This window comes from Liolophura sinensis, chromosome 4 (genome assembly GCF_032854445.1).
Source record: "Liolophura sinensis isolate JHLJ2023 chromosome 4, CUHK_Ljap_v2, whole genome shotgun sequence".
In the NCBI taxonomy this organism is placed as follows: domain Eukaryota; kingdom Metazoa; phylum Mollusca; class Polyplacophora; order Chitonida; family Chitonidae; genus Liolophura; species Liolophura sinensis.
The window spans coordinates 12771659-12786681 of NC_088298.1; the positions used below are offsets into that span (position 1 = coordinate 12771659).

General features: G+C 40.9%; 3 protein-coding genes across 3 annotated transcripts in view; 2 read left to right on the forward strand and 1 right to left on the reverse strand.

Moving 5' to 3' along the window:
• The first annotated feature begins 440 nt into the window (after positions 1–440).
• LOC135464425 (uncharacterized) lies at positions 441–1793 on the forward strand. The gene has a single exon (XM_064741852.1). It carries the CDS (start codon positions 441–443, stop codon positions 1791–1793), a length of 1353 nt encoding a protein of 450 aa, XP_064597922.1.
• Positions 1794–1951: 158 nt separating this feature from the next.
• LOC135464774 (innexin unc-7-like) lies at positions 1952–5978 on the reverse strand. The gene is made up of 2 exons (XM_064742320.1): positions 5822–5978; positions 1952–3362 (listed from the first exon to the last, which is right to left on the reverse strand). The coding sequence occupies exon 2, from the start codon at positions 3329–3331 to the stop codon at positions 2234–2236; it is 1098 nt and encodes a 365-aa protein (XP_064598390.1). The 5' UTR covers positions 3332–3362; positions 5822–5978; the 3' UTR covers positions 1952–2233.
• Positions 5979–14495: 8517 nt separating this feature from the next.
• LOC135464426 (vacuolar protein sorting-associated protein 8 homolog) overlaps positions 14496–15023 on the forward strand; it is a 58854-nt gene continuing 58326 nt past the window's right edge. The window contains exon 1 of the mRNA XM_064741853.1: positions 14496–14568. Within this exon, the coding sequence (XP_064597923.1) occupies positions 14503–14568 (66 nt within the window). The 5' untranslated portion in view covers positions 14496–14502. The remainder of the gene's footprint in view (positions 14569–15023) is intronic.

Consider the following 15023-nt stretch of genomic DNA (forward strand, 5'->3'; position numbering starts at 1 on the left):
AGTGCAGTATCGGTGTATAATATTTGATGCATTTTTAAAAAATCGTAACGAACGAACGCAACTAACGAACCCGAGTGAATAAAAAAAGATTCCGGCCATGAAGCATTTTTCTATAAACTTCACGACGTCAATTCTGTAGACTTGCAATGGAATGACAGGTGTAAGATGGTGTCTTCCACTGAGATGTTCCTGGTGCGTGCCTATTGACTCGCTCTCCATGTACATTGAAGCCACTCTCCAATGTAAATTGACCTCTGAAAATGACAAAAGGGCGACTTAAAATGGCAAAACTCTATGAAGACTTATTTTCATTTTGTAAACTTATTTGGAAAGTTGCAAGAGGAGATCTAATGAAAAAAATCTACTTTTGTGTTCCACTCACTGTCATAAACTAACTAAAAGAATTTTCGGCTGGCACATAGAATAGAAAGGATTTTCGGATGGCACATGACTTCTGGAATAGAAAGGATTTTCAGCTGACACATGACTTCTGGAATAGAAAGGATTTTCGACTGGCTCATGACTTCTGGAATAGAAAGGATTTTCAGCTGACACATGACTTCTTGAATAGAAAGGATTTACGGCTGGCTCGTGACTTTTGGAATAGAAAGGATTTTCAGCTGACACATGACTTCTGGAATAGAAAGGATTTACGGCTGGCTCGTGACTTTTGGAATAGAAAGGATTTTCAGCTGGCACATGACTTCTGGAATAGAAAGGATTTTCAGCTGACACATGACTTCTGGAATAGAAAGGATTTTCAGCTGACACATGACTTCTGGAATAGAAAGGATTTACGGCTGGCTCGTGACTTTTGGAATAGAAAGGATTTTCAGCTGACACATGACTTCTGGAATAGAAAGGATTTACGGCTGGCTCGTGACTTCTGGAATAGAAAGGATTTTCAGCTGACACATGACTTCTGGAATAGAAAGGATTTACGGCTGGCTCGTGACTTTTGGAATAGAAAGGATTTTCAGCTGACACATGACTTCTGGAATAGAAAGGATTTTCAGCTGACACATGACTTCTGGAATAGAAAGGATTTTCAGCTGGCACATGACTTCTGGAATAGAAAGGATTTTCAGCTGACACATGACTTCTGGAATAGAAAGGATTTTCGACTGACTCATGACTTCTGGAATAGAAAGGATTTTCAGCTGACACATGACTTCTGGAATAGAAAGGATTTACGGCTGGCTCGTGACTTTTGGAATAGAAAGGATTTTCAGCTGACACATGACTTCTGGAATAGAAAGGATTTACGGCTGGCTCGTGACTTTTGGAATAGAAAGGATTTTCAGCTGACACATGACATCTGGAATAGAAAGGATTTACGGCTGGCTCGTGACTTTTGGAATAGAAAGGATTTACGGCTGGCTCGTGACTTTTGGAATAGAAAGGATTTTCAGCTGACACATGACTTCTGGAATAGAAAGGATTTACGGCTGGCTCGTGACTTTTGGAATAGAAAGGATTTTCAGCTGACACATGACTTCTGGAATAGAAAGGATTTTCAGCTGACACATGACTTCTGGAATAGAAACGATTTACGGCTGGCTCGTGACTTCTGGAATAGAAAGGATTTTCAGCTGACACATGACTTCTGGAATAGAAAGGATTTTCAGCTGACACATGACTTCTGGAATAGAAAGGATTTTCGACTGGCTCGTGACTTCTGGAATAGAAAGGGTTTTCAGCTGAGACATGACTTCTGGAATAGAAAGGATTTACGGCTGGCTCGTGACTTTTGGAATAGAAAAAGCTATACTATGAGTAATATTTGTGATTAACAACACCAGAAAAAGTAATCAGTGCATCCACTTTGATTGTGTTTATTTGCATCATGACTTCATTCGTTAGCACCTCATGAAATTTGCGTAAACATTGGTCCATGTAGCTAATATACAGGCCACTTTACCGATCAATCTCGTTCGGGTAAAAGTCGATGTTAAATTTGGATTCTTAGAAGAGCACGTGTCAAGTAAAGTGAACAAAATATATAAATGTAGACTATTTGGTTTGTCCTATTTGTCCGAGATACCTCTGTAGCTTAAAGTAATTTGGCTCCAAGCCGTGCAGTCCTTAATTCATTCCTGCCTTTGTGTTGACTTTTTGTGTGGAAACTGTCAAAGCATTACTCATTTGATACCCCATTAGAACTCAGTACCGGTCGAATCGCTTAAGTCATTTACTGTACTGCGGTAAACAACAACGAAACCCGTTCAAAAGCCTAGCAGTGTTCATAATGCACCAGAACATCCTTGTCGTCAGGTGCATAGAGCGGTGGCAATGGAGGTTTATCTTGCAGAGATTTGGTTTTGAAGTCTTCCCAGAGCCTGGAGAGAATCTGACTTACAACAGCTTCGGTGGAATTCTGACCAATCAGCTGGAACAGGTATATCCCGTCCGCCCTCAGGTAATGCTCAGTGAATTCGGAGAACAGTTCTGTGTCGCATTCTGGAATCACCTTCAGGTGTCTCTCCACATTCATGGGGTGTCTCGGCCCAAAGAGACGAGCGACGAGACAACAGATAACGTCACCGCTGCTGATAGACGATATCACGAGAGCCAAGAAGCCAACCAGAAGACTGATTCTCTCGAACATGTCATTGGCTGGTAGGTGGCACTGCAACGTGTAACGCTGGATGTTTTGTAACTGCCTTATTTCAACTTCGCAAAATATTAGCTTGGGGAAGTAGGTTTCATTTTTTTCTGAGACTATGTTGTGATTCATGTCGAAGTTCTCGGGAAATATTTTGCACAGGAAGATTAGCGGTATTAGCGATCCCAGTACGTACATCAATTTACCACCAACTTCCTGTAATCGGGCGTAAACTGGAAGCGAGGGTATAATGGAAGATATGCATCGCCAGAACTTTGATCTGTTTGCATTTTTCACAAATCGAGAGTCAAGTTCGATTATCAACTGTTGGATGGCAACGTCTCTCGTTTCCTTGTCTCCCCTGATGCTTTGCTTACAGAGTTTCAGAATGGTATCCACCTTCGACCCGAAAAGGCTCGATCCAATTGTCACACTTATTTCCGGTATGACGTACAGGGAGGCCAAAAAGAGCAAGGCGAATGGTGTCCATTTGAAGTGGTTGGTCATGGATTGTATGGGTAATGGCCCCGGGAATGGGTCTCCTGGGATATAATAGCTATCAGTAAGAAAGCAGACCGAGTTCACGTAAAACACCATGGCACCGGTGAAGTGGTTAGGGCACCAGCAGAGAGCAGGGGATCCAAAGTACTGGAGGTATCCCGTCATCACTGCCATGATGGCCAGGAAAATGGCAAATATGACGTAAACTCGACCGGTCGTCATCATCCTATCAATGTTCTGTCAAATTTAACAAGACCTGAAAAATATGATGAAAAAAGATTGATTAGATTACTTATTCAGAATCTAGCTTCCTCACAATTCTAAAAGTAGACAGGAGTTGAATATACCCAAGGTCTGACTTCTTTTCCATGTCTCGACCGTGTGTCTAGAAAACTGGACAGTAAGAACGAGATGTAGTGCAATTGCCCTAAATATTTACCCCAAAACTACATTTATAGAGGCAAATAAATGTAATGTAATGTAATGGATGTAATCTTCTATAACTTTTAATAGGTCTCCATATTCACATCAATCTCCGTGTCCACTGACAGGTCAGCCACCAGAGGGCACTGTATAACAGCCAAACCCGTGGTGTAATGTTTGCAAGAACTCTGCCTTCCCATTGCTTGACGCACGGCAGCTCACATTATGGCCACCCCAAGCGCGGTGCAGGTTTTGCTTCTACCTTTAGAACTTCGTATATGTTATTTAACTAAATATAGCAAAACGTTTTAGGCCTTGGGTCCTTGCAGATTCTGCACAAAAATTCGAAATGCGTTGAACCTTGTTGCCTGCATATATATCCATTCTCAGTCTTATTGGTCTGAGAATTTTCTTTGTTTTTAACCGAGACTAATGCAATCCTTGTAACGTAGCATTCTGTGGCCTAGAATTTCAACGCAGGAAAGCAAGGAAAAGTATGCCTATTTATTTGATTATTTCAGTTAAGAACATTTCACTAAAATATTATGGTGGGAAGGGCGTGGGTGTGTTGGGGGGGGGGGGGGGTACCGAACAGAGTGCGGGAGAAACCCACGACCATCCGCAGGTTGCTGAATGACCTTCTCACGGACGGCCGGTAAGGCAGCCAGCATGAGCTGGTCTTGAACTCACAGCGACCGTATTAGTGAGAGGCTCCTGGGTTATTGTGTAGCGCTGTGTATGCATTAGAATATAATATTTACGCGGCAAAAGAAAAACCCAGCGACAATCCTTAATATATTGTACTATGTTTATATGATAGCTATAATCGTGTGCGTAATTAGCACAATATTCCCAAGCCTGAAACGGTATCCTCACAAAAAGCGTAAAAAAAAATGTTGTTTTTTCACTTTGCACCAAATTGTTGCCTATCAGAAAGTTGTGGGTTGCTTGCATTTACATATAGAGCAGCATGTGTGTTATATCAACACAGTATATTTGAAACATTTCATCCACGTAAATCCTAGAACTCCGATATTTATCTTGAAGCAATAGAAAGGTGCATCAAATTTTCTAGCCGCTTCCTCTTTTATAAATTTTATAAACGAATTAAACGAACGTCTGATTAAATTTATTGGAATTAAATGTGTAAGATAAAAAAAATTCTATGTCTAATGCTGCACAAAGTGAGCGAAGTGTCCACATTTCACGTCACAAGTAAAACAATTTCATGAATGAAACTAGCGTCTAAAAGCCGAAGTTCATGTATGGTTGTCTTTCATGTTAAGAGACACACATTACGCGTACACAAGACGTGTCGTCTAGGGTTAGACAGCGGACGGCCTAAGAATGCAGGAGAAGATATGGAGGAAGAGATCAGATAACGTACGCTGCATAACAGATACCATGTGTTACACAGATGTTGTGGAAGTGTGTGAGTTGCCCCACATGCGATGTGCGGTGAGACCTGATGCTATCAAGTGTAATCAGTCATTCAAGCACATGCACGATGGAATAAAAGCCGACTGGTGATTTATCTTATACAAACCTTCACTGTCCACTGGGTTACTTGTAGTAGATTCATACATTTCTACACGTATTTGAGCCAGCTACATGTACATGTAGTAGATTCATACATTTATACACGTGTTTTAGCCAGTTACATGTACATGTAGTAGACTCATACATTTATACACGTGTTTGAGCCAGCTACATGTACATGTAGTAGATTCATACATTTATACACGTGTTTTAGCCAGTTACATGTACATGTAGTAGATTCATACATTTATACACGTGTTTGAGCCAGCTACATGTACATGTAGTAGATTCATACATTTATACACGTGTCTGAGTCAGCTACATGTACATGTAAGATAGTAGGCACTACCTCAATACATTCGCATACGGCTATGAACACTAACTTTGTAGCTTGGCCTTCCATACACGCACTTGCGTGTCTTTACATATGTAGACGTATACATTACGGTTTCCCGATCAGCCTGTGGGGGTAGTTTACAGCACTATCTATTGCTAAGGGAGACCAGACGTTCGCAAAAAATCATATTACCCAAAGCGGAAGTGTCATTTAATTCATGCAATATCTGACCTGCAAGCAACTTGAATGATTATCGTGCCTCCATTAGATTAACCTGTGATAGTCTGATTTGCAAGTTTTCTCATGGAAATCTTTTGTGTGCTTTTGAATTATGCAAATACCAACGTTTGAGAGAAAAAAATGACTGGAAATTACTAGAAAAACAGTAAAAGTGGAATACTGATATAGGTACATACTGTTTGCTCCAAACTCTAAACGTCCAGGTTCATCCCTTAGCTCCTTCGCCTTTGACAGCAGCCTTCACCACTCAGTCCTGTGTCCCTAAGACTTTAAGACGGATGTACACTTGGCCCTCCTCCCCGGGGACTTGAGCGATACCGTTTATGCACTCGTCCCTAGATAATGACACGGACCAGTCAAATTAAACAGAACTGCTAAGTGACACAGGATGCTGGCTTCTGGTGAGAGTCAGAGGTCAATTGGTCTTATCACATACACCCGTAAACACTACCCTTCAGGAATCTCCATGTCAAGCTGATAGTCCGTCGATGGAAGACCAGTTAATTCAAACATTTCTTACTTTCTTGTTTTCACAAATCTGAGAAAAACAAAACCAAAGATAATAATCACAAAACCTGAGTGTTTTATTGTATGCAGACGGACTATTCAGTTAAACAGATACATGTAGGCCTACATTTACTGAGAAAACATCAGAAAGGCGAAAATGAAAATGTGATGTTGCAAAGAACACAGAAATGCGAAGATGGGATAACAAAGAAAAAAAATAAGAAAAAACAAAATATCCAGCAACCTAACAGGTATATGTGCAAGTGCAGGGGAAATGAGACCATTGGTGCTGAATTGATTTGAGATTAACGTTGATCTGTGTGGGGTGGGGGTGACTAAAGAGGTTTATGTATGGTTAATTTGCTTTACTTGCATACGTGAACAGATATACTGAGGCCTATAGTTAGGACCTTGTTTTAGTTAGTAACTGCAAGCCACCATTATGTTACGTCAGAATATTAATCATGCAATCTCGAGCTGTCTCGAGAGATTGCATGCCAGACAGTCAGGTTTCATGATTTTAATTCCTCTATTTTGATTCCTATATTTTTTTTGAAATAAAAAACAAAATTTTTAGTCTTACATTCGCTGTTATCCTTTTTCATTTTGTCTTTCTGGTTATTTGATTCATTTCCTTGTTTGATTGTTGTTCGATGCCACACTCAAGGATTTTCCACTTTTACGATGACGGTCAGTTTTACGGATGGAGAAAACGTCAGTGCCCGGCTTAAACCATCGACGTTTTGGTAAGTTATTGCCTATAAGTGTCTGCGACTTTGCCAGTTTCGCGTCATTTGATATGGGAATGTGAGAAAACAAGCTAGGCTTAATATGCTTAATGTCTCAGCTGATCCACTCTAGTCTGCGTGTCAACAAATCACGGAACTCAGTAATGGCTTTGTTCCGGTATGGGGGTAAATCAACGTGGACTCGGGGAACGGTGAAATATAACACTCTACATGTGCAAGCTTCACACCAAACCTATATAATCCCCTAGGATCACTCTCGCCGGAATACATACATGCACATGTATTGTACAGAACTTTGTTACACATGTAAATAGCTATACGAACATGACAGATATCTTGTAGAGCGAAACATGATGTGTACTACAGTTTTACTCGAACACCAGGTTTATATATTGTACCGTGCTTATGGAAATGAGGAATGTTCATTTATTTATATGATGTATCACGCTGTACTCAAACATATATCACTTATACGACAGTGAACAGCTTTATATATGAGGGCAGGCAACGGTCATAACCTGGGGAAATCAACAGGTTGCTGCAGTAACCCTTCTCATGTACGACCAATAAGGAAGCCAGCATGACCTAACCACTAGGACATGGGGCCTCCTAGGGCTCTTACGAACATCAGATATATTGTCCTTAACAAAAACAAACTGGACGAAGCGAATATTAATGTACGAACTAATAGGAGATGTTTTATTCCTAGATGGGTCAGTGTTGACCTACCTCACCTTCCCAAACTTAGAGTTATTCTTCATATTTATACATGAGTGGAATCAACGACCCTACAAGACACACTTTGGGGCCTTAAGACTGACAACAATTTATTCTCTCCGGGTGGCTAAACAAACATTTTAACCTAGCTAGACCCACAATGGCATGTGAGATTTATGTTAATATGTAGGGTACATTAATTGTGCTTAAGAACGTGAGGTATATTGGCTCTTTTCAAATCAAAATTATTATCCAGGAAATGTTCTTCCGATTCATTGACAGATTGTGTTTAACGTCGCTTTTGTTTAATAGACTTTAATCATTTCAGGGTGGCCTGGTGCTCTATTAGGGTAGGTGTTGTACATACTTGTTAACACGTTTACTGGCGAAATATTTAGGGTGGACACTCCAAATCATAAACTGCTTAATTTATTTCATTCTAAACTGACGGCCATAAGAAACTTTACGACTCCGTGAGTTAAATTTAACCAGCCTTTCCAGCAAATTAGTGCCAAATTATTGTAGGAAAACAATGTACGAAGTATATACCCACGTGCGACAAGCGTCATATACGCCCACACGAATTTGTTTTGAGACAACGAAGAAAGTTGAAAAATCACGTGACCCATGGATGGCCGCAACTGCACATGTAATACGTGTATAAAAACGTTACACACAGTATGCTGGACTTGCACACTGACTAAAAACCACCAAAGTGATGCATCTATTGACTCCACAACAACGCGAGAGGGCCCTGGGTATGGTATCCATGGGAGCCACCTATGCCCACATTGCAAGGACTGTCAGCTGCTCTCGTGTAACTATGTCAAATTTCATGCAACGTATCCGGCCCGGATAGCACAGTTGGTAGAGCGTCCGCTTCGGGACCGGTAGATCCAGGATCAATCCTTGATCGAGTCACACCTAAGATTTCAAAAGAGGAAGTTGTAACTTCCTCGCTTGGCGTTCAGCATGAAGGGGATAGTGCAACAACTGGTTTGACCCGTATCAATATAATGGCTCGGGCGGGGCGGCTTACTTGCCTTCGGTAAGTCGTCTCAGTGAAGCAGCACTAAATAAAAGAGTGGTGGAAATCCGTCCTGCAACAAGGAGGCACATTACACGTGCATGCACCCTAATGATTCCTTCGTCGTCATATGACTGAAAAATTGTTGAGTACGACGTTAAACCCCAATCACTCATTCATGCAACGTTACGAACATACAGGGAAGACATCGGACAGGCCAAGAACAGGCAGGCCTAGGGTAACCACGCCCAGAGAAGACGGGTTCCTGCGAACCTTACACCAGAGGAGCCGCTACGGGACAGTGACGTCATCGTCAATCAATGCCTAAGGCTATCGGGTCAGCCGGCAGACCGTTTCCAGGAGACTCCTGGCTCACGGAATTAGGGCCCATCGACCATTCAGAGGGCAGTTGTTGACAGCCAAATATCGTCGCGATGGGCTCGAATTGTACGCCGTTGGCAGCGACGTGATTGGCAACGTGTTGTTTTCACGGATGAAAGCCACTTCTGCCTGTTCCGTCCAAGAGGCGAACGAATGGCTGCATCATGCGTCCAGGAGGTGATACCGTTTAGTGGCGGCAGCGTGATAGTGTGGGGTGGGATTTGTGGAGAGGAACGGACACCACTAACCTAACAGCTCAACTTTACGTTGATGAAATTCTACGTCCTGTTGTCCTGCCATTCCTTCAACAGCAGCCACGTGTCCTGTACCAGGATAACAACGCCAGGCCCCATAGAGCTCGAGTCGTGCAGAACTTCCTGGGCGCCAGGGACGTCAACGTCTTGCTGTGGCAAGCACATTGCTCAGATATGTCCCCCATAGAACACCTTTGGGATATCATGGGTCGTCGAGTAAGACAATGGCCACACCTTGCAGCCAACCGACAAGAACTGGCCTTCACTCTCCAAGATGAATGGCAACGAATCCCACGTCATCTCATCAGACGACTGACTTTTTCTATGCGTCGCAGAGTTTTTGCATGCATTGAAGCAAGGGGTGGCCACACGTGATATTGATTGGTTTTGATATTGACTGATTTTAAAAATAATCAACTTTTTGTATACTCTGCCCATTGTTAACCAAGATGAATGCTTTCTACCCCTGCTCTGTTTGTTCACTTGTAAAATGATCTGAGGCTGCTTTGTCCGTTCTTACTCAAGACTTTTAATATTTAAAGTCATTGGTCTTTTCAATATATTAAACTTCAGTCATTCTGTTTTTGCTTTGGAAAAAAAAATTGATTTGAACTCTTTGTAAAGTCTCTATTGGCAGTCAGTTTACACGGAATTTCGCATTATTACTGTATATTTTGTATGTCATGATGACCAGGACCCTCTCACTGGCTAATTGTGTTTCCAGGGCTGAAAACTGCCAACATGGATGTACTGTTCAGTATGGGTACTTTTCCATACACTGACATATTTAAGACATTTATATTTATGTCAAGAAAATAAACAGTACTTTTCTCTGTAAAACATTCATAAGTTAAATTCTTTGTGGTGGAAGAGCTTGGTCATTTTAACAATCAGATTAAAGTCACAAAGTTTACCCAACACCAGTATGTCGTCGACATACCGCACGTAAAATTGATTCAAGATTTATTTATTTATTTATTTATTGATGTTTTACGCCGTACTCAAGAATATTTTCACTTATACGACGGCGGCCAGCATTATGGTGGGTGGAAACCGGGAAACAGCCCGGGGGAACCCAAGGCCATCTGCAGGTTGCTGGCAGACCTTCCACGTACGGCCGGGGAGGAAGCCAGCATGAGTTGGACTTGAACTCACAGCGACCGCATTGGTGAGAGACTCCTGGGTCATTACGCTGCGGTAGCGCGCTAACAACTAAGCCACAGAGGACCCCGATTCCATATTTGATAAGGTTGTTATTCACGTGTAAGTCAGTGAAAACTAACTCATTTTTATCATGGCTAGAGTTGGGGCTAAAGGTGAAAGGATGGGTAGACTATAGTCAAATCTCATAGTATTCTTCTGCCGTTTTAATTTCGTTTTCCTGACGATGGCATAAATGTAAAGTCGAAATATAGGACCTACACAATAAAAGCCTTGATCTGTGTTACCTGAAACTAATCAGTGGATCCAACAGATTGTACAAAAAGTGGGCCTATTGAAATAATTAAACTCACGGCTTTTCTCCAGCGGATGTAATTTTGCACCTTCGCAACTTTTCGTATTAATTAACACAGTGAAGGAAGAGATGGGTTTCCTGAAAAAATTCTTGAAACGCAGTTAAACACCAATCAGTTAAATAAGTATGCAACAAATGTAACGTTCAGCCTTACACTCCAGTTACGCATAACATGTTAATGTTAATGACATCTAGAGGGCCACATGTGCTCTCAACCAGGATTCACATATGATTTCGCTATAGTTGTCACACGTTATGTAATACCTGTTTTAACATAGCAAGACGGTCTATATCTTTACTCACACAAAAGTATGTTCCCAAAGAAAAAAAAACAACAAAAAACATTCGAACCCTTTCTCGAAGTGCCTCCTGTTCTCAACAATGACTTCGTTAGTTTTTTGTTTTGAAAAGATATTTATTCACCAGAGTTCAGGACATACAATGGTTACTGCATAGATAAAAACTAGCAGTACATTATATCTGATGTTATGTTTAAAGAGAGAAACAATGTTAATGAGTTTTCCGTTAATGAGACTACCTACAATGTTTATAAGAGAAAAACCCTAGTTAACATTGTTTTTCTTATATCTAGACAAACATAAGAAGTGCTTCAAAATCTAAATCATTCACAGTTATGACAGACTTTAATAAAGAGTTAATTCTTGTTTCCCCAACCAAAAATCGACACATATGTTTTTAAGAACACTTACATATATAACCACCTGGTACATCCGTACCACAACAGAGTACACAGTAAATTGTTGACAACTTTGATTTTACCACGTAATGATATGAGTCTTTGTGGCCATCCTTTAATATTGGATTTCATTTCGTAGTTTTATCTTTCAGTTCATTTCGATACATTGAACTGCGTCCTTTGTATGCTCCAGTATTACACCTGAAACACCTTCAATTCTCACAGGCAGAGCATCAGCAAAAATTACATGGAAGGCACATGTATGAACATTTAGTTTAGCACTGGAAGCTCTACTGTGCACATTAACACTATTTAGATCAGCTTTTACAGATCCTCTATCAGCAACAGTTAATGTTGTATCACCTGCATGCTGATATATTAAAGTCATTTCATCAGTGAATGGTGTCCGTATACCCTTTATATCGTCTGACGATCTAATTAGAGCCCCTAAAGGCTCAGCACTTAGGAGGTACAACAGAGCAGATATTGGACAACATTGCCTTACTGGTTTTGCTACAGGGAAATATTTACACACAAAACCATTGCATTTAACAGCACTTCGTATATCAGTATAGAATGTCTTAATCCAACGCATAAAATGTTCGCTAAACCCAAAGCGTCCGAGTACCTGAAATAGGTATTCATTGGACGCCATGTCGAAGACTTTTTTCTAATCTAATTTCAGGAAATAAATTCCTATTTTATCCTGCTCAACATAATACAGAATATCACGCAGACTACTTCGTTCGTTCACTGTACTATGAAGGATGCCTATAGAAGAGCATTGCAGAAATACGGATTTTAAACTTGGCAAATCTGGTAAAACTGGTCACATTGTAAAACTCATGTTTGACATGTGAAGGCAAACGTTAACTAAAATGAATCTTTGACAGCACGTAGACATACACACATGAAAGTTTCAGTACAGATATTTTTCTGATTAAGGCTAATCTTCATAATGTAAACACAGTGCCTCATTTGAATAAAAAATTGGAGGTTTTGATCGAAAGTGCATTTTTGGTGGGGTTTTACTAAGCAAAAATTTCTTTTATGGCCATATAACTTTTATGAGTGCTGCTACCAAGTTTTATACTTCTGATTTTGAAATTTACAGAATTGCGGTGGGATTTTGAAATTTGCACTTTCTTTTCTACCTCTCTGGGGCAGATTCTCCGCCTTACCATACCACACCCTTTCCTGAGGAAATATCCGATAAAGGTCAGTGTCATTGGTTATAAAACGTGCATAAATGTCTTGACTTACGGACACACCATAAATAAAATGGATTTAGATATTAATTATCACGTATGCAGGAAGGTTTGCCAATAGGGTAGCTAAATAGGGGCCTGCTGATACAATGTCATAATCGGGTGCTCCCGTACGTCGTTCGGCCAAGGAGGGCAAGCGGTCTCCGCGTATTATTCAGTAAGTTAAAATATAATTCATTTAGGCCGAGTTTTCGGGCAAACGTGTATTCATTGACATTTATCACCATTCACTGATTCAGAGAAAAATTTTATTGATTTGATTTGAAATGCCTGACATAGGCCTACGAGAATGAATATGACGGGACTCCCGGCCAAGGGTGGCCCAAAGCAAAGATGCAGGCTCCTACCCTTGTTATCGCGCTTAGAGCCTCAGGCTAGCTGAGCTAGGCTAAGGGTACATTAGTTTTCCACATACGTGTAACCTCGGGGTCCAGGCCTCAAGCGCGAATATCCCGCGGAGTCAAGGCGAGAAGCGCAAATGCAATATGAAAAAACAAGGCAGACAACGTTGCTTGAACAAAAATAACTTTTTGTCCTCTGCTTTGATCATGGCCGACGTCTGAGAAAAAGAAACGTTTTTTTGTTTTCGTTTGTTATCTCACTAATAAAACCAGTGTGGCAGAAAGGACAAGTGCTATTCCTGAAAATACGAAGAAATGCTATGAGTATGCTTCAATAATTTTTTGTTCCTACCGTGATGAAATGAGCAGTTGGAGAGTTCCTCCAGAAAGACTGGGTAAAGTCTTACCTTTGCCTTGCCGTGAGGCTCAAAAACAGGATGAGCCTCCATATAAACATTTACACCTAATTTCAGCACTATGTGCACTCCAGAAAAGTCGTCTAGATGCTACATACCAGAGCAGAAACTGGAACTTTCCTCTTTCCTCATGACTTTAAACGTAATCCGTATGCTTTCTTCGGCAATGTGAATGTGAATACTGCTGGAAGTTATTTGATGCACCTGTCTGGTAGATATCGGTAAATATTTGGCTCAGGTCGATAATATCTACGCGTATAACCCCACATGGTCGCAGTATAAAGAATTTATTACCATAAAGGCAATTTCGCGGAGTTGACTGTTTTTGCGTCTTTTGTGTGCAAAAATATAAGATCTTTTAATCTTTACAATCATCAGTGTTGATGCTGAAGTTCAGAGCCTTCCGCTGCTAACTGAGGTCGTCACATAAGTCATAGTGGTAGTAATAGTGTGATAACTGATCGATGGTGTACGGTGTATGACATAGGCTATGACTCCAGCATATCATAGCCTGTGTATGACCTAATGCAAGCTCTATATAGGCCGACAAAAAATTAGAGTAGGCCTACGGGTAGGCCTGATTTTATACTTACTACCAGTATTAGATAGGTACACGTGTACAGAAGCCTTCATAGGTTAAAATCATTTAAAATCCGGCCCCTCGAACACAATATCGTTCTTAGACTGAGTCAAAATTTCTAACATTAGACTTCGTATCTTCCTTTCCGTTATATAGAAAGTACAATTTTAAAATGATTTGAAATTTTGACTTAGGCCACCGTCGTGCAAGTGAAATATTCTTGAGTGCGGCGTAAAACGCCAATCAAATAAGTAAATAAATAAATAAGTTTTGACTCAAGTCTAAAATATCTTCTTTGTCCCGGGGCCGGGAGCATATCCTGCACGTATTGGTGAAGGGAGATCACTCTAATGGCATAACGTGCAGGGGCAGATAAATCAGTAGGCTAGCGGAAGTGGGCGAAAATGGCAGACGACGTGAGTGGGAACCCAAGTGGGGTCAGTGAGACCTTAGACTTTAGTTTGGAAGAGGTGAGCTCTAAAACACACAGCCTTGTCTTCGATACATCAGCAGCGACCAAAGTCATATCTTTACTCAGCATCGATAGAATATAGAGAGGTGTGCTTTCAGTCTCTTTCTGGGAATGATGGCGTGCACGGCTGTTACTACAGCACTTGTCACTGTATCAACTGTGTCATCAGTGTTAACTTCTTGGCCAAGTAAATCGCTCCCTTGTAACTCTTTTGCGGCACATTTTATGTTCTCAAAGTGGAACCTTAACTCTCTCAGTCTTATTCATTCTTGAATGTGTACATTTAATTACGAGTGTTGTGCATCAGGTATCGATGTTTACGGCATACATGTCGTATGAGATGCTGTGCATGGTGTAGTGGTTAGGAAACTTCAGACGTTCGGGTATCTTCGTACGGTATAAATTAGCTCGTCGGGGAATTAGTATGTAAGCCGAAGTGCTCCTGCTGGGAAG

What these genes read in the sequence shown, in the direction of transcription:
- LOC135464425 (XM_064741852.1), top strand. Translation starts at nt 441, where the DNA reads ATGGCACATGACTTCTGGAATAGAAAGGATTTTCAGCTGACACATGAC.
- LOC135464774 (XM_064742320.1), bottom strand. Translation starts at nt 3,331, where the DNA reads ATGATGACGACCGGTCGAGTTTACGTCATATTTGCCATTTTCCTGGCC.